Consider the following 19,487-nt stretch of genomic DNA (forward strand, 5'->3'; position numbering starts at 1 on the left):
TGTGTGGAATGAAAATTATGTTGATTTCTGCTTTCAGCAGAGAGGAGTGAAGCCTGGTCAGGAGTGACACCTCACGGAAAGACTGACATGGATGCCAGGTTGGCCAATTTCCCATCGAGCGGTCAGAAACCTTACACCTATTTACCATCTAATAACTTCAGTAAAATCCTGTGACACACATTTGAATAAACTTGGGGAGCAATGCACTTTATAAACTTTTATTTGAACATGTTTACTTATGAAACACTGAATATACATGGAACATGTGGGATATGGAAAACCTTGCATCAGGATGCATACATCTTTAATATTCAGGTGGTAGATATATTTTTACGATTAAAATGCAAAGGAAATCCGCGAACTTAATAGTAACATTAGATACGTGCCTGAAGTATACAAACCTGGCAACCCCCGTAGAAGGCTGGCTACACGTAGAAGTAGACGCTAGTTACGTAGCTGAATGCGTCAGTTACGTCGCTAGCAAATAATAGTGTTGTGTTGTTACGTTTCTCGTTAGACCCGGTTTGTTAAATCCGCGGATACTTACTGAGTCCTGAGCCCGGCTCCGTGCGGCGGCTGGGTCGCGGCTGACAGCTGTCGTGTCTTCACGGTGCGGACTGTAGCCGGCGGCATGTGGACAACCTGAGCTTGTGATTCGCTGCGCTAAAGTAGCTAACTGTAGCCTGTGGGCTAGCGTGCAGCGGAACAGTGCGACTGGCAGGAAGGAAGGAAGGAAGGAAGCGGATAAGTTGGATCACTGCGCGCCGCTGCTCATGCGAAGCCAGCGCACTTTCTGTCCCGACTCCCCCGTGTGACGCATGTGGACGAGGTGACTTTCCGCTTTCCCCCCCGTGTGACATTTAGCACGGGTTTGGTTCTTTAGAAATCGCAGTTAGATGGCGTAGCTGGCTGTCAGCCCCCCCCCCCCTCCCCCGGCTAGCTGTACAGCGGGGAAGAGCTAGCACGCTAGCCTCAAACTTCTCGAGAAGTTGTGCAAGTCAGGTCGAGCGATCTGACCGATTGAAAGCGACGAGCAGGTCGCTGTTCTAAACGTGTCATTGACGGGCTCTTTCCGCTCCTAACCCGCTCCAGTCACAGGGCAGACTCATGGCATCGGACGTGATAGAGAGTGAAGTGGTGCTTAAGGGGGTAGGTGATATGAATCTGAACAATAGCAACCCAGACTGTGTCACACCCAGTACGACTCGCGACGAGCGGGTAAACAAACTGGCCTCCAGCCCCTCGTCTTCTGGGGTGTCGGGAGAAGGCAACGAGGAGGAGGTGGAGGATTTACAAAATAGCACGATGCCTCCTGTCAAAAATGGCGAAGAGGCACTCCAGGAGAGTCCAACCAAAACAAGAGGCACGCCACAGGAAAGGACGACTCCAGACAATGAGCAGAAACAGCCTGGAGCTAGAAGCTCTACCCCAGTGAGTCTTCCCAAGCCACGTTCACCGCCCGGGCCCATCGGAAGGTCTGTATATGTGGACATTTTACGTTTCTTTCATGCGTGTTGTGCGACTTAAACATATCATCTCCCCTTTGCATGAATGCTACTCGTCCAGACTCTGAATGACTGTGTGACTGAGTGTCTGTGAGTGTTTTCCAATGCGCAGCATGTGAAAATGATTTGACATGTCACTGCCAGCCCTCCTCCAGCCTCAGACCAGTGCTAATTGCTGGTATTAGCTATGCTGGGCCCATTAGGGAAGGAGACATCCAAACCTGGCATTTTCATGTCTTCAGACTGTCCAGAAAAGCAAGTGAAATAGCGAGTTACCCTGAGGTTGGTATTGACTTCTTCAACTTTATGAAGGGAGCAGAGACAAATCTGTTTAGTCTCCTATAATTTAGCCTGACGAATAACATGACATCAAAAATGAAAACTGAGTAGATTCAACACTTTTCTCATTCAATCTAAAAAACAAAGAGGGAATCAGAGTTTTAGAACTTGTGTGTTTTGGGCTTTTTCATTTCCGGCGTGACATTTTATAGATGTAAAGGTGTCTGTGCACTGAGCAACATCACATATATATATATATATATATACAGCATTCAGCTGATACGTGATCCTAATAAAACCACCTGTAGTGAAATGCACGTTCAAGTTTTCACATCATCGAGATGACAGTTCAACAACTTTTCTTCTCGTGAACATACTTGAGCTTTGTTTGAAAGATTGAGACGACAGAATAGATTTTAAACCACATCACCAGAAGTATTCAACTTGGAGAGTGCTTCATGTAGGCCATAATGGGTCGCTCTTTATTGGACAGAAACCGATTTGCGTATCATGGGGCCTTTTTATAAGTTGTCGACCATGTCTAAATCTTAGTCCTAAGTGCTTGTACTGTAGTGTTATTTAGAAGTTAAATGCAAATATAAGGTTACGGTTGTTGTAAAGTAACTTTCCCTTCCCTTTTAATCTTGAACATGGGACTTAATAAGAAGAGTTGTAACAGCAAACAATATGATACCAGAAAGACAGATGAGAAAAGAGAAATGACTACTCATTAAACATAAACATATTGGTCAACTCTTCTGATCATCATACAGTATAACCTTATTTTAGACAATTCTTTAAAGAGGTTAGCATTTAATTTGTGTAAAATGTGAAATAACTTGATGTCAGCATAATCACAATCAGTGATCTCAAATCACTGATCTGCATCTTAATTGAGGTCACCATTAAGTACATTATTATTTTATTTTGTTATACTGACTTATTTTTCATTATTCCATCTCTGGTCACTAAGTTGGCTGATTCCATTTCAATGCAGCCAGGTCCCCAACACACTTTGATTTCAAAGCTATCTATTCAGGAAACCACATTCCTGTGGCACTCATAACTCGCTCATTTGAGTTTGAGATATAATGTGGTGATTAGTGCTATACATAAGCAAACAGCTAAACTGATGCCTTATGAAATGTTGAGTACCGAATGCCTTGAATGTTTGAGTGTCTGGAGCACAAATAACAGGCACGTGTGTGCTTTATGCATCAAAGGGAGCCCTGTACAACACAGATAAAGATACCTCAATCAGCATTCGTAAGGAGCCTTATGGTTTATACCTAAGCCCTCAACACAAGCTCGTAAGCTTTTCAAGAAGCCATTGATCTGATTATGTGGCCAGCAGCAAGCCTTAACTCTCGGGGAGACAACGGGAAAAGGACTGCATTTATATCACATGTTAGTCTTCAACACTCGCAGTGCTTTACACTGCAGTTACTACTGCTGTATATAATGCTGCTAATTTACTCATCCATTCACACTACGATGGCCCAGCCAACAGGTAAATTGGGCCGGACCTCCCCGTTAGTGAATGGCCCCTCCTGAGCCACAGCCACAGCCACCCACAAGTCAGGATTAAGAATCATGTCGTGATTGGCACTGCGTCTGCTCAGTACCTGGTTCCACAAGGTGCCATGGTTGGTTTTTGGAGTACTGGTTACAGTTAAGAACCACATGATGCTTGGTATGTCGACACAAGCAAAGGTCCTTCCGGACTCCATGTAATGTTAAGTAATCGGCAGGGTTGGCCACAGCAAAATGAAAAGCAGATACTATCCTTTATTTTTACAGTAGGTATCTGAAATTGGCAATTTAAGTTTTTTTCCAAACTGTGTTTACATGTACATGAGTCACTTCAGGTAGAATTAAGACCTAGCATTTGTTAACATAATCCATCATATTTATAACCTAATTTATGACCTGAAGAACCTTACTCTTATTTGCAGTGTTATGTGCTTTGGTGCCGCTAAGGTGAGGGGATCCATTATCTTTTTACATCCAATTATGTTGATGTTCATAACCAGTAACATCTTAAAGGTTTTTGTATTGGAGGTATTAAGCCAAGAACAGAACTTGCATTTGACTCTTAGTAGACTTCAGTGTTTTTCCCCCATAATCCTTTTAGGATTGTACAAGTCACAAGCAAGTGCTGACAGATAACAGACCGTATACTTCTGATTTAGTTTGTTACAGATAATCTTTGCTCGCCCTGCTCTTGTTCCTAATACATTTGTAGTACAAGAGAACCCTTCAGTGAGTTTCAAAAGAAATCATTAAACATAAACATATCAAAACTTTTTTTGTGCTTTCTTATCCAGTCTTGAGCGCCAAGAGTCAGTCGCCACAACAGAAGCCCGCTTACGCATGGAAGGAGTGGAACTTAAGGAGGAGTGGCAGGATGAGGACTTTCCACGGTATTGTTTCATTCAGTCATTAATAATAATAGGATGGCTCACGGATCAGAGCTTTTGCATTGCATGATTTTGTTTAAAAAGTCACATGAACCGTAGACCTACTGACAACCTGATCACACCTCCTTTTTTGTTATCAGGCCCCTACCAGAGGAGGAGGAGCTCGAAGATGAACTTTTTGCTGGGACGTCCGAGGAGAGAGACCCAGGTAATGACAACAGAATAGTATTTGGTGCATATAATGATTTTATTAAAGGACATAGATATTCTCAAGTCTATCTTCAAAATGACATGCTGACATGAGTACCTTGAGAGGTACTGCATTGCTGCAATCATTCCTGTACTTTGTTGTTGAGTCTCCCTTGTGCCAAAATGAACTCAAAAGTTCAGCTGAAACTAATTTTAGACCTCAGCAGTCAGAGTTAGCCAGATCCAAAGAACATGAGTCCAAAATCTGCGTAGGCAGTTCTCTTTTGCTTAGCTACTGGGAAGAGAGAGTAACACAAGGAGACAATTATGTGGTGAAAACTAGCACTGGACGATGCCACTTGATTTGTGCAAGATTCACAAGTACTCTGGATTTGTCCCCAATGACTGAAATTTAAGACTTCTGAGTGTTCTGTTATAATAGGCTTTTTTTTTTTAAACATAACCTGTATAACAAAGGTGACCCTCAATGTCTTGGTATCTAACCCAGATTATGTAATGGACCATGGCAAGAAGCCAAAGAAAAAGCTTTCAGCTCCGAACATCAGCCTGACGTTTGACCGCAGTGAGGGTTCACTTCTCTCTGATGAGCTGGATGAAAGTACAGAGCTTGACCTTGATGACATTGACACACCCTCAGACAACAGCAATGAGTTTGAATGGGAAGGTAAATACTTCTTTATATAATGTGGGGACAATTGTATTGACTGTATTAGTACTTTTAGAGTGGACTAACCCTACTTGTTCTAGTTTTTAAGGTAATACAAAAAATGTCAAACAGCAAAGTTTAAATTGATGTGATGGGGTGTGAACTGCAAAGAAACCTTTAACCTTTGGACCCATAGATAAAACTCCAAGGCAATGTTTTATTATTATTTATTGAAAGTATTTGGCAAGTGATATAAATATAAGTATCTTTTTTCATGTCCCGGTTCTCTGAGCTATTGGCATTTCCGTTCTTGATTGTACAGGTTTGGATAGGCAGCTGTCTGCCTGAAGCATAGCTAAAATATGCTTTGTTGTTTTCTTGTGTTTCCAAACTGCTGCCTTCCTCTTTTTTCCTCTTGGAAGAATTGTTTCCGATCTCTGCCTGGATACAGGCTGCAGGCCAGCAACAGGTTTCTCTTATCCTTGTGGTAAGGTCTCTTGGACAGCACCTGTTTCATAAATCAATCAACCCCTGTTGTCCAGATTATTTTCCATCTTCAGTCGTTCAAACAAATCAGTGGGTGTTTCACGTGTCGTACCTTTTTCATTTGCACTCAGTATATTTGGGCATGTTACTTTTCTTTTACCCTTCCTGAAATTTTCCTGCATTGTAGAAAATTATCAAGCAATATTGACACATGGGTTAAATTGTTGTCATCAGATTGGTGCCATTTTTACATTTGCTAATCTGTGCTGATTATTGGTCATTGTGTCACATTTTACAAGGTATTACTCATCACAAGAAATGGCAGAATAAATTAATACATAATCATCTAATAGAGCTATAACGATTCTTGAACCTAAATCGTGGTCCAGGAGATATGTAAAGACGTCTCCCGGCCCAATCCCATACGCTGCCCCAACAGCAGGTGCAGCCTGTTGCATGTGTGTATGAGCGCTAATCACAACCCTGCATAATCTGAACCAACACTCAGAAGAAACTAGAAGCTTCAGAGCAATCGTCTGTTTAACCTTTGCCGAAGCGTTTCACGTTTACTTTCCCGAGTTGTTGGTTCATGAAGCTGTGGTAAAACCCGGAAGGGATTAATTATTGTTGTACCTGTGTTTCGTTGTTTGAACTGGATTGGACTGAACTATGTATGGCTTGTGAGGGAGTCTGAAACAGACTTTGTAAATATATAGGTTGAACTCTGGATGTTGGGACTATGGGGAACGCCCACTCACACACCCTCACATCTTTTTGTGAGGTTGTGTTTTTAAGTAATTTGATGTGAAGTCAAGTCCAACATGTTTCCCTAGTGTTCTTCTATTTTCTGCGCCAAACGTTTTTGTATCAGCCGAAAACCGTGGCTCTAAAACCAAGGACCGACTCGTTTCTCCCCTATCATCTAAAAAAAAAAGTGCTCCATATTAAATTTATCATTTTACCACTGAATTTGCACCATATTTTACTGTTAAATTAAATTTTAACAGTAAAACTTGCATTATCTCAAGCCACTTTACATATTAGGCAGACACCTTAAAATTATGCAGAAACTCCCATAATGAGTAAGCACTAAAGCAATGTGTGCTTTAGTGCTTACTAAAGCAAGAAACCTCTAGCAGAACCAGCCTTGATGTGGCCGGTCATCTGCCTCGACCGGTTGGAATGACCGGTGGGAGTAGCTATCACATTTAAACTCTGTCAGACTTGTGTTTACAATGAAAATGATAAGTGATATATTTAGGGAATGTGCTGCTCACTGAAGAGCTTCATGAAAGTGTGATGGTGTGATTTGGTTGTATTTTTCCCTTTTTTTTCAATCATTGCCTGCTGCATGCTTTACATACATGATCATTTGAACATTATACTTTATGACTTCTTCATCATTAAGCTATATATCCCCCAAAAAAGAGTAGAATGTCTCACATATCTGAAGAAGTAGTGCGTCACTAGAATCATTTGGCTGAGAAATTTATTGCTATTCATCATTTCTCCCATGAAATTTTAGATATTCCCTCAGGCAAATACTGACCTTAATGGAAGACTAAACGAGAATTAATTGAACCACAAAGGGTAGCAATGATTCAATCAAAACAGAAGTAATGTGATTAAACCAAGCAACTCTCAGATCCAGTGGCTACGTTATCCAAGCTGTGTGTTTTAAAATGCGTCTTCTCCTTTAGACGATCTCCCGAAACCAAAGGCCACTGAGCTGCTTCAGAAAGGTGTGGAGTCGGTTCAGGAGTCATCGGCCTCGGAGGAGAGGGAGGAGGGTCGACGCTGGAGGGTGTTTCGTATCGGAGACCAGGAACACAGAGTGGACATGAAAGCCATTGAACCGTACAAGAGGGTTATCAGCCATGGAGGTCAGTGGCTCATTATATTCATAAACATTAGTACAGTCACATAATACAGCAATTTAATTGTAAGGATATTTGGTTTTGTTCGAATATGAATCGTTAAATCTGCTTTTCTTTTAATTCTAAGCAAATATTTGTTTCTACAAAGATCTGATACTTAAAATGTTATTTTGGTACTGGAACATCAATTTGTAACATTTGATTTCCCCTGCAGGTTACTATGGAGACGGTTTGAATGCCATAATTGTGTTTGCTGTCTGCTTTATGCCTGAGAGCAATCAACCAAATTATAGATACATCATGGACAATTTATTCAAGTGAGTGTTTATCTGAATTCCTTTGGCCTTGTGAGCAAACATTTTAGGGCCGTCACTAATGTGATTTTTCCTTGTCTCAGGTATGTCATTGGCACACTGGAGCTTTTGGTTGCTGAGAACTATATGATAGTGTATTTGAATGGAGCGACCTCTCGGAAAAAGATGCCAACTGTCGGCTGGCTCAGAAAGTGTTATCAGCAGATTGATAGGAGGTGAGTCACAAGCCGTTTTCAGACAATGAACTCCGGAAGAGTGACCAAACAATTAGGTCTTGCCTTTCACGTGTGATCAATGTAGCACTGTTGTGAATGCTACAACGCATTCACAACAGTGCTACGTTGATCACGTTGACCTCATGTTTCTGTGAATAGGATGTATCAGTACTGCCCAAGGGGAATTTCATTGCATCAACTACAACAATTCACTGTGACTCATGGATGACCTGATTTAGAATTTGTTAGTCAACCCTCAGGTCAATCCTCCGCCAAGCACCTTGTCTTTGAGTTCACTTGTACATTGTCTGTAGTTTTTACTTGGGGCTGGCAGGAGATACTCAGGAGAAAGTCTGGAGCCTATCACCCGGACATTTGTGTTTTCACAGCCAGCCAGCCCTTCTGGATGATTTTAGGAGATTACCCTGAGTTCTGCGCATGTCTGGAAAGCAGCTCTAGTGGTCACTGGTCAACACTCGACACGAATAGAAACGGCATCAATATGTTCATGCTGTGATTTCATCTTTACCAATCTCTCTTTCTGCAGGTTAAGGAAGAACTTGAAGTCTTTGATAATTGTCCATCCGTCTTGGTTTATTCGGACCCTGCTGGCACTCACAAAACCTTTCATAAGGTAACTGTTTTATATCACAATGATTCAATCAAGATCTTTGTGAATCATTGATGCGATGTTGGTTCTAATATGGTTTTATTTTTAAGATGAGCAGTTTTGCTCCATATCAGAAATGATCTCCATCCTTACTTGCCTAACTGACCATGCATATCACATGATCATTCACACACACTGGTCACGTGTGTACTTGTGTAAAAAGGAATCAGGTTGTCTACTCTGCAGCTGGGCATCTATAGGGCTGGTCAATAAAACATCAATAATTATTGCAGTATAATTGTCATCAATGCAATATAACATAAATTAAATAATTATCTATATAATGCTTATTCATTGTGTAAGCAAAGTGAGGAGGTCTAACACATAATGGATCTACCTCAGATTTATAAAATGCGTATTATTTTGAATGTAGCATGAGATTCTCACATTTTCTTCTTCTCTTCACAGCACCAAATTTAGTCAGAAAATCAAGTATGTGTATAGCTTGACAGACCTCGCAGAGCTGGTTCCTATGGAGTATGTGTCCATACCAGATTGTATCAAGCAGTAAGTATGTTTTACTCTACCACATCAGCATTTTCCAAGTTTCTCTTCAACGAGATTTAATGTCCATGGCAGTTAACATAAGATGTATGTGAGTTAAACTTGTTTGGGTGATATGAATATGAACATAACATTACATTTAGCTGCCGCTTTTATCCAAAGCGACTTACAATAATAATATGACTGCTCAAATGAAATAGTAAATATAATTAGTAAATTGAAGAAAAAAAGGTAAATAAAATAACAGGACTGCAAAAGCATAGGCTGCCTTCCATCTCCATCAAAATGTATTCACCAAACCTGCAATAAACACCGTTTAATGATCCCTCTAAATTCATCTGGCTCATTGTTGCTGTTTTCCTTTAATTGTTTGGCAAATTCTAGTAGGTATTTTCCCTTTGTGGCCTACATAAGGCATAAGGCGAAGACCTTCAATATTTAAATATTTTCTTTTGTAAAAGCATATATTATGAGGTATTTAAGAAAATAACAGACAAAGACAATTACGGATGCTGTATTCTTCCTTGATGTGGCTTAACCCGGGGCAGGTCTTGTTTTCTCGTGGCGTTTGAAAAAGACCTCGGCACAAATATATCAAAAAAGTTTTTTTTCTCTTTTGGATGTTTGGGTGCTGTTGGCTGTGTATTTCTCTTTTCCTTAACTCATTTCCCTGCCCCCTCTTAAGGTTTGACGACGAAAAAAACAGGAATAGCCGTAAAAGGTATTTGCACTTTCACCCAGGATCAGTGTCAGTTTTTTTTCCTAGAGCTCGACCTATTTTCTGCTTGACCAATGTTAGCCTTGTTGTGCTGTCAGCGTTTTTGTTTGCCGACATGCACCAATATGAAAATGTGGATTTTACAGGATAAACGATGCAGAATATAATTGCATTTGTATTAATGTTTTACTTTTTCTTTTTGAATTAATTTATTTTCAAGCCGATAATATTTGTATCTGCATCTGTCCCCTACAATCCATATCGGTCGGGCTCTTTTTTTTTGCTTTTCACAAAACTAACAATACATTTTATCCATTGGATTTTAGAAAAGCACCAAGACATCTCATTCTCTCAACTCCTTTTTTTTATTAAATGATACTTTTCGGCCAAAATCCACTGTCCTCTTATTGTATTTTGTATCGTCCAGCATTTTATTCTAAGTAGATTTAGGGCATTCCTAGTGAACAGACTGAGTAGCTGCTTGATTGGTTTCCAAAATAGGTGGCTTGTTGATTGTTTAACTCAACTTGTGCTTTAACAAATCAACTCCCCTAATATGGTTAAATATACCTTGTACGTCTATACAGCTGAGTTTTTCTTTTGTTGCCAGATACTGTTGAACCTTATTGTTATGCAGACCTTAGCAGGGCAATTAATTGAATTACTATGGCTTCCAACGATCGTTACCAGTCTTGCCTTATGACGCATGGGGCACACTGTCTGCCCGAGCACCGCTTGGCCGCGCAGCGTTATGCTGTGTAAGGTTCCGGGTATGACGACTGTATTTCCTTTAGGAAAAGTAGGGCTATGCACTCAACTAAATGCTAGGAAAATACAGCGGCCCACCACTACAAAATCTTTTTTTGCAGGACAGAAGCAGACGCACATTACAGTCATGGTATTCTTGTACTGCGCTGTATTAACGTGCTGCCGCATGACCTCACTCCCCAGCTGACCTGCGCTCTCTTTACACATTAACAATGTACACCAGCACTGATCACAGTACTTAAACTTGAATTTATGTTCGTATGATTGGCTCTACAGTTTCCCATTTGTTTAAACACAATGGGGGGGGGGGGGGGACCTACATTTTTAACGCATTGCAGCTGTCACACACGACTTGAGACAAGAAGTGAAGCAAACAGCCAGGACATCAGGATTAAAGTGACCGGAATGATCCTGATTCATGAGCCGACATCATCGATAAATAACTTAATACAATACATCAGTTTGTGTGATGAGCAATGGAGACGAGTAGAGACACACACACACACACTCCCCTTCAGACAGGAGAGAAGTGCTTTTCTGCTTATTCAGGCAGTGAAAGACTAAATGGTTTATTTGTTATTCATACGATAATAGGATGTCAGTAATTCACTCCCTTGCATGTGTCTTTTTGATACCAGGTTTAAAATTTGATGTTGGGTAAGTTTGATCATGCTGATTAGGGTGGACTTGAACTACAAGAAGTGGCTTGTCTTATTCACTGTGGTTTGGCGTTGCACTCTAACCATATCCTCACATGGTTGACCTCAGTAATTCATCCTCACTGAACACCCTGCTTGTTTACTCTCACAGCTCTTTGCATGACTCGCTTGCATACCCACTGCCTGCAGATTTTTGGTAATTGTCACAAACCTTTGTCCGCATTGCTCATGCACACCGAGATATTCTTCTCATGACTGATGAGTAACTAATGTTCAGTTGCTGAGGTTATTCATTCATAGATATTTCGAGGGATGTTAGAACCCTAAGAGAAAATAATAACCAGGCAATTTTTGGGGGGCTCAAGGGATTGTGGACTTAATATTTTGTGTTTTCTAAAGGTGTAAACAGTTGAGTGACAAACTTGAAAGATGAATGCACTGAAACCTCACATATTGCCATGGATTTAATTATTAATTATTTCATATTTATAAATGTTTATTGTGTCGCTGTGACACATAAGCTGCATCTCAATTCAGGGGCTGCATCCTTCAAAGGACGCAGTCTACCCAGCCCGCATAGGAGGTGGTCAAGGCCAGGTAGGAAGGTCTACCTCAAATTTAATGTGACCTCATTACCGGTGCAAAAAAAAAGCTCAGAGTAATGTCCAAAAGTGTTTTTCTTTTCCTGATGAGCTCACTTCATAGTCTTCTATATAGACGTCACTGTATAGTGGAGTAGGCAATAGTGAGTGAGTGGGTGATTTCGGACACAGCCAACATGTCTATATGTTTCCTCTCCACGTGTCTCAGTCTCATCCGTGGCAGCTCTCAGCTGCCTTTACTACCAGGGAGAGTCATGCTGTGCTCCATTGCACCTCGGAGATCGGCCCTAGTAATGACGTCACATCCAAATACACTGAGTGGACAGCATTCCAGTTGCACAGGAACATTGTTAGCAAAAACAGTTAATTATGACAATTTACGCAGCATTTCACAGATACTAACACCGCCAGGAAGGATCCATTCACTGAAACCTTTTGTTTGTCAGGCATGGGAGGAAACATTTAAAGGATCCTTTGTAAATGGGATGGTCCCCTGAATTGAGAAACAAACTGTACCTAAAGATAACATGACAGCTCCCCAAAAGTAAAGCCAAGTCAGACAGTCTTGATCCCCCCCCTCCCTTCTGGCTGGCTAATGTAAAGGTCCTGAACCCTGCCTCCTGGAATGTACAACTTTTTTCATTGTGTTCTGCAGATAATTAAAACTGAATTTCTCTTACAAGGTTTCAGGAGAAGTGAGAATATCATATTGATACAAATGGTATAATGGTTTGTATTACCCTCATGTGTTTTCATTTAGAATCACAGGAACAATAAAGGTTGTTCCGGATGGAAAATGTTAAGACTTTATTTAACTTTATCTAGATCTAATTTATTGATTTTGTGTTAAAGAAATATCTCTGGTAAGTCAAATAAAAAGATATATTTACAGAAATGTTCTCTCACAGAGGAAGAACTCCCTTTTTAAGGGTGGAAATGTAACGATCCCTTTCCAGGATGTGATCGTATGAAAAGTTTCTGGGAAGTGTATTAGCCTGTGTTTACTGTGACGATGCATGATCTTAACCCTGTTTGATGTGATGGCATCCCAGTGACGCAGACACCTGATGGTCTGTTGAATCTGTCTGCAGGATCGAACAGGACATGCACGGCAAAGTGGAGATGGCGGCTGCTGCTGTTCCAGAGTGACGAACCCCCACCCGTTGACACTTCGAGAGCGATGGATAATGTTTTGAACGACGGCCAATCTTAGGTTTTTGTCCTGGGCGACGTGACTGAAGACTTAAATCGGAGCATCGGAAAATGCCTTTTTGAAACTGTGCTGCCTGTTACATTGAAACCTTTTGCTGTATTTCTGTGTCAAATAGCTTGATCTTCAGCATTTTCACCACATGCTGTCTGAAATGTTTTTAATCCTTTTTACTTCCTGCCGGTGTATCAAGTCCAACTTAGTTTATTGGTGTTCCCTAGTTACACTTTATTTAAGGCACTCTTGTTACAAATGGTTGATGCATGCTCTGCTTTATTACATTTAAATATATATATTTATATTCAAAAGGTGACAAAGGAGAGAAATTAATATATTTTTATGATTGCTCTTATTTTAAACTGCATTTTAGGTCTCTGACCCACTGAGTGGCATTTCTTGGAAGTTTTGATGGCACCTTTTTCACTGTTCACTGCTGGCGTTCTCTTATAAAATCCTGCCTGGGGAAAATAAAGTTTTATTTTTTGCCCCTCACTTGACTGTGCTCTCTCACTTGTGGAGGGAGGAAGTTTGTTTGAGAAACAGACTAAAGCAAAGATGAAGGTCACCTTCCTATAAATGGCAGTCACATGATTTAGATGGTTCTGGAACTTGTCCAGCATACAACTGGGCCGTTCATTATAATACACATTTGGTCAATATTTGTTAAAGGAGGAACTGTTCTCGACATTATGTTCCAAAAGTGTTTATCTGGTGTCAACTCTGTGCGGCAGTAAATATGGTTTGACTGGGAGTAATGTTTGATCGGTGTGGGTTCCAACTGGAAAAAGTGATCAGCAATGAAAAGCAAAGATCTCTTAAGGACAAGCACAATTCATGTTTTCATTTCACCTGAATATATGTGGGTCCTGATCCAGCTGTCAGTATACTGGTGCACTGAGGCCAATTTGAGCTCAAAGACTTGTTGCTCTAATAACATTTATGATTTATTTATCATCCATGGAACCACATTGTTTTGGCGTTTTGTTCAAATAGCTTTACCGAAGCAATACAGTGACCAATTCTTGAGTATGCGTGGCAGGATTTAAAGGGGACAAGTTATGAAAGTTCCATTTTTGTAGTACTTCTACACATTAGTTTGGGTATCTGCCATGCCTACCGACACAAAAACTCGGGAAAAAAAAAAATCCCGCGATTTGTTATGGTTTCTCTAAGTCAGATCTCGATCTAAGTTGGTGCAAGCTAGTGTTAGCTTTTAAAGGAACAGGCACTCAAAACAGGTCAATCTGAGGAGAGCTGTTTTAAATTATCCTTGTGGTATTTTGACCAAACATCAGCCAAACACATTGTTTATCATATTTTATGCTCATAACATTCTAAAATGATATAAGATTTATGAAAACTATTATTCTTAATATTAACATCACATCACAATGGGTAGTATTGTGGACATACCACAGCAGCATAACATTTAAACAACCCAGTAGAAGACCCCTTATGATTTTATACTAGGCCATTTTTTTATGACTGTGGAAGATATCTTTAATATTATACATTTAACATGATCAAAATCATTACAACATGGTAGAAGATTAACCTTTGAGCAGTGGGTCAAGGCCTGAAGCTCTGAAACGCAATACAGTCTCCAAACATCTGATGGCAATGTCATCAACTTCAACATCAAACTTATTTGCAAGAAGGTGTTGTTGACTCAGCAGCCACCGGAGGTCACCAGCTCCGTACACACAAACGGCTCGTCTGTAAACACCAGTGCAATGAGGGTACGGACTTCCTTTTTTTACATCACCTGCCAAATAGCTCCACTTCACCACACGAGCGAGGCTTAGCATGTCTGACAAATCAAACTTGCTGTCGGCAGGCGTCGATCCGGGTACAGAGGGCATCCTCTGTAGAGTGGCCCACAAGTGCTCGTCAGGGCTATATGTGTCCTTCGACCACTCCAGGAGTTTCTGAACCTCTGTGTCCTGCATCACATGTGTCACAAAGTCTCTTGAGACCACAAAGTAGGCATTCCCTGTGAACATCGGGCTGCTAATCGGCGGGGGACTTTTCATCTCATCTGTCCTGATAACACTGTCGGTCACCATGTGATGATATTGCCAACGGGCTTTCTTGTAGTCGCCGGCCGCCTCAGTCTCCATACTGTTCCTTCCATTTAGGATCTTGAGTATTTTAACCATCTCTCCATTGGTTTTAATAGGGAAGTCTGTCCCACAGGCGTTGAGCAGGTACCTCCACTTTACGGGTGACTTCAACAGATCTGTCATGCAGTTCAGATCTGCTTGCACACGGGACCAGGAGGCATAAATCACCTTTTCTAGTTTTGTAGCTATAAACACATTGGGGAAACAGGCAACAATAGCCTCCACAGCCTTCTGAAATTCTTCAGAGGACTTTTGGTCCACGTGCACACAGTAGATGTTTTGAGGTGCATAAACTGCTCGAAGAAGTCGCTCAAACATTTCAATTTTCTCATGGATCACAATGGAGTAGGCAATGGGAAAGTCATTCTCCTCTTCACTGAGAGGCACTGTAATGAAATCTCTCTTTTGAATGTAAGCTGGACAGTCCTTTGTCACATTCAGGTAGATATCCTCCGAAAGCTTCTTCTGCTCTGTCCCAGATGCTAGAAGCTCTTTTAATTTACTCATCTTGCCCTCTGTGTCTCCACTGATGATGGCTAAGCAGACGGGCAGGTCTGTATATAACTGCTCTGGTATTACAAGATCATCCGATGACCACCTGCCAGAGCCGGCTTCCCAAAAGTCAAATACAAGGAACATACCCATGAAGATGAGACAAAAGATCCTCAACTTAAGGACCCTGTGACGCGCCATCCTTACAGAAGCTGTCTCCTTAAATCACAGGTGATGATGTCCTCAGTGCAGGTTATCTGACTGATCAATGACACTGCCTCGTCAACCAAATGACACCTAACCTCTATTTGCTGTAGGTGTGTCTAATGAAGACTGACAAAGATTAGGACAACATTACCAGCTGTCAAGTTGATCTGAGCGCGTTAGGTGAACTTTATTTAATTTATATATGTGTATGTTCAAGAAGTCGTAAACATTTTAATTGTATAAGTTCTCTTTCATCTTTCCACTGTTTCACAAATACCTCTTAAATATCAAGTAAAAAAGGAAGCCAAGTACACACATGTATACACAGATATATGTATTCATATCTCCTTTCTTCACTCACAAATGCCTCTTCTAAGAATGTGTATCATAAAGACACTGGCACTTTGTAGAATAAACACCAGAACTCAAGAAGAAACATACCACCACATTCTCATCTAAGCATTAACTAAACTATTTTCAATTCACCTGTCAATCTTCGTATTTGTGTGCATTCAAAATACACTCCTGATCAAAATCTTAAGACCAGTTAAAAAATTGCATGAATTAGCATTTTGCACTGTTGGATCTTAGGAAGGTTCTACGTAGAGCTTCAAAATGCAAAAAGAAGAAATGGGAACAAGAGCCCAAAAGTTGTGAGCAAGCGATTTATTGAAAACAACAATTTAACTCAAATAGGCTGTTCATCAGCTGATCAAAAGTTTAAGACCACAGCCTTTAAAAGCCAAAATCTGTGCAAAAATTTGGATTCCATGTCATTTCCTGTCAAGTAATCACAATGTGAAGATCTCTTGATGGCAAAGGCAAAAAAGCTCACCGTCTTTGAACGTAGTAGGATTGTTGAACTGCATAAACAAGGCCTCTCACAACGTGCCATCGCTGCTGAGGTTGGACGCAGTAAGACAGTCATTTTTTGCATTTCTTAAAAGATCCTCAGGGTTATGGAACAAAAAAATCAAGTGGTAGACCCCAAAAAATCTCACCGGTGCTCAGCCGAAGGATCCGTATGGCTGTCCGTCAAGACACAGGACGATCCTCGTCCCAAATTAAGGCCATTACTGGTGCTGACTGCAGCCCAATAACCATCAGACGGCATCTGCGAAGGAAGGGCTTCAAAAACAAGAAACGTCTTCAAAGGGCACGTCTCTTTCAATGCCACAAAATTGCCCGTTTAGACTTTGCAAGGGAGCACCAAACATGGGATATTCAAAGGTGGAAGAAAGTTTTATTCTCTGACGAGAAAAAATGCAACCTTGATGGTCCTGATGGCTTCCAACGTTACTGGCATGACAAGGAGATGCCACCTGAGATGTTTTCTACGCGGCACAGTGGAACCGACTTGGTTTTTCAGCAGGACAACGCTCAAATTCACAATGCCCGTCTGACCGAGACTTTTTTCCAGGAGAATAACATCACTCTTTTGGACCATCCTGCGTGTTCCCCTGATCTTAATCCAATTGAGAACAATTGGGGATGGATGGCAAGGGAAGTTTACAAAAATGGACTTCAGTTCCAGACAGTGGATGCCCTTCGTGAAGCCATCTTCACCACTTGGCGCAACATTCGCACTAGCCTTTTGGAAACACTTGCATCAAGCATGCCAAAACGAATTTTTGAAGTGATCAACAACAATGGTGGAGCTACTGATTACTGAGTCAGTTTTTGACACTTTAATTTCTGTTTTAGGAGGTTTTTTTTTTTTTTTAGCTGTGGTCTTAAACTTTTGATCAGCGGATGAACAGCCTACTTCAGTTAAATTGTTGTTTTCAATAAATGGCCTGCTCACAACTTTTGGGCTCTTGTTCCCATTTCTTCTTTTTGCATTTTGAAACTCTACTTAGAACCTTCCTAAGATTCAACAGTGCAAAATGCAAATTCATGCAATTTTTTAACTGGTCTTAAGATTTTGATCAGGAGTGTACATTCCTCACTGTGGGTTCTTGTTTGGATGTATTTAAGACTGATTGAGACAAGTGTTCTCATCCACATCCTGGTCTGCATCAGTGTCCTTCTCATGGATGAAGCTTTTGCGTCGATAGACTGATCCACCTCTGCTGGTGTACACCACATCCACCTCATCTCCGCTGTCCGGCTCAGGAACACCGCGGGGCATGTTGACACTGGCACTTCTGCTCAGTCTTTCGTAGCTTTGGCCCCAGCAAATTTTTTTCCGGGAGAGAGCTTTGACTTAGGCAAAAACAACCACAGCCAACCTCACTTTATAGTCTTCTATACAGACGTTACTGTATAGTGAAGTAGGCAATAGTGAGTGAGTGTGTATGTTTCCTCTCCATGTGTCTCAGTCTCACCGTGGCAGATCTCTCAGCTGCCTTTACAACCAGGGAGAGTCATGCTGTGCTCCATTGCACCTCGGAGATCGGCCCTCGGAATGATGTCACATCCAAATACACTGAGTGGACAGCGTTCCAGTTGGAACAGGAACATTGTTTTTCGTTATCCAGCTACCCATTGTTAGCAAAAACAGTTCATAATAACAATTTACGCGGCATTTCACAGATACTAACACCGCCAGGAAAGATCCATTCACTGAAACCTTTGTTTCTCAGGGATTGGAGGGAACATTTAAAGGATCCTTTTTTAATGGCATAGTCCCCTGAATTGAGAAACAGCTGGAGACTGTAAAGATAACCTAACAGCTCCCCAAAAGTAAAGCCAAGTCAGACAGTCTCCCCCTCCCTTCTGGCTGGCTACAGTAAAGGTCCTAAACCCTGCCCCCTGGAATGTTTCACTTTTTGCATTGTGTTCTGCAGATAATTAAAACTGCATTTCTCTCACAAGGTTTCAGGAGAAGTGAGAATATCATATTGATACAAATGGTATAATGGTTTGTATTACCCTCATGTGTTTTCATTTAAAAGCACAGGAACAATAAAGGTTGTTCTGGATGGAAAATGTTAACAGACTTTATTTAATTTTATTTAGATCTATTTCATTGATTTTCTGTTAAAGAAATATCTCTGGTAAGTCAAATAAAAAGATATATTTACAGAAATGTTCTCTCACAGAGGAAGAACTCCCTTTTTAAGGGTGGAATTGTAACGATCCCTTTCCAGGATGTGATCGTATGAAAAGTTTCTGGGAAGTGTATTAGCCTGTGTTTACTGTGATGATGCATGATCTTAACCCTGTTTGATGTGATGGCATCCCAGTGACGCAGACACCTGATGGTCTGTTGAATCTGTCTGCAGGATCGAACAGGACATGCACGGCAAAGTGGAGATGGTGGCTGCTGCTGTTCCAGAGTGACGAACCCTGCCTTGGGAAAATAAAGGTGTATGTTTTGATCTTAACTTGAATGTGCTCTCTGACTTGTGGAGGGAGAACGTTTGTGAGAGAAACAGACTAAAGCAAAGATGTAGGTCTCACCATTACTTTACTCATTGGCTCTGCTCTTCATATGACTACAATTATCCTGTTACATCAATGTAATTTAGTTACTTGATCAGTTTTCGATATTTTATTTGTTAATCCTGGATAGTTATATATATATCACCTTTCCTATAATTGGCAGTCACATGATTTCGATGTGTCTGGAACTTGTCC

General features: G+C 40.9%; 2 protein-coding genes across 9 annotated transcripts; one reads left to right on the plus strand and one right to left on the minus strand.

Moving 5' to 3' along the window:
* Positions 1–463: 463 nt before the first annotated feature.
* bnip2 (BCL2 interacting protein 2) lies at positions 464–13,575 on the plus strand. 8 transcript variants are annotated; one of them, XR_009920841.1, is made up of 13 exons: positions 464–1,475; positions 4,112–4,207; positions 4,345–4,412; positions 4,902–5,078; positions 7,247–7,429; positions 7,638–7,740; positions 7,821–7,952; positions 8,500–8,586; positions 9,031–9,129; positions 9,812–9,847; positions 11,251–11,269; positions 11,793–11,868; positions 12,965–13,575. XR_009920841.1 is itself a non-coding variant. In XM_062389636.1 (13 exons), exons 1-11 carry the CDS (start codon positions 1,108–1,110, stop codon positions 11,261–11,263), a joined length of 1,362 nt encoding a protein of 453 aa, XP_062245620.1. In that variant the 5' UTR covers positions 464–1,107; the 3' UTR covers positions 11,264–11,269; positions 12,557–12,594; positions 12,965–13,575. The 8 variants fall into 8 exon arrangements, 6 of the variants coding, with proteins under 6 accessions (XP_062245620.1, XP_062245619.1, XP_062245622.1 ...); XM_062389636.1 differs by lacking the exon at positions 11,793–11,868 and adding an exon at positions 12,557–12,594; XR_009920842.1 differs by lacking the exon at positions 9,812–9,847.
* A 916-nt stretch (positions 13,576–14,491) lies between these two features.
* On the minus strand, positions 14,492–15,851 carry LOC133955004 (beta-1,3-galactosyl-O-glycosyl-glycoprotein beta-1,6-N-acetylglucosaminyltransferase 3-like). Its single transcript, XM_062389639.1, has one exon. The coding sequence runs from the start codon at positions 15,849–15,851 to the stop codon at positions 14,634–14,636; it is 1,218 nt and encodes a 405-aa protein (XP_062245623.1). The 3' UTR covers positions 14,492–14,633.
* Positions 15,852–19,487: the final 3,636 nt, after the last annotated feature.

Source organism: Platichthys flesus, chromosome 6, assembly GCF_949316205.1.
Source record: "Platichthys flesus chromosome 6, fPlaFle2.1, whole genome shotgun sequence".
In the NCBI taxonomy this organism is placed as follows: domain Eukaryota; kingdom Metazoa; phylum Chordata; class Actinopteri; order Pleuronectiformes; family Pleuronectidae; genus Platichthys; species Platichthys flesus.

Bases quoted from the DNA above. Each gene is read 5' to 3' on its own strand.
- bnip2 (XM_062389632.1), top strand. From the start codon at position 1,108: ATGGCATCGGACGTGATAGAGAGTGAAGTGGTGCTTAAGGGGGTAGGT. The intron at 5,079-7,246 runs GTAAATACTTCT...CTTCTCCTTTAG, and splicing joins CAATGAGTTTGAATGGGAAG to ACGATCTCCCGAAACCAAAG. The intron at 9,848-12,964 runs GTATTTGCACTT...ATCTGTCTGCAG, and splicing joins AACAGGAATAGCCGTAAAAG to GATCGAACAGGACATGCACG.
- LOC133955004 (XM_062389639.1), bottom strand. From the start codon at position 15,851: ATGGGTATGTTCCTTGTATTTGACTTTTGGGAAGCCGGCTCTGGCAGG.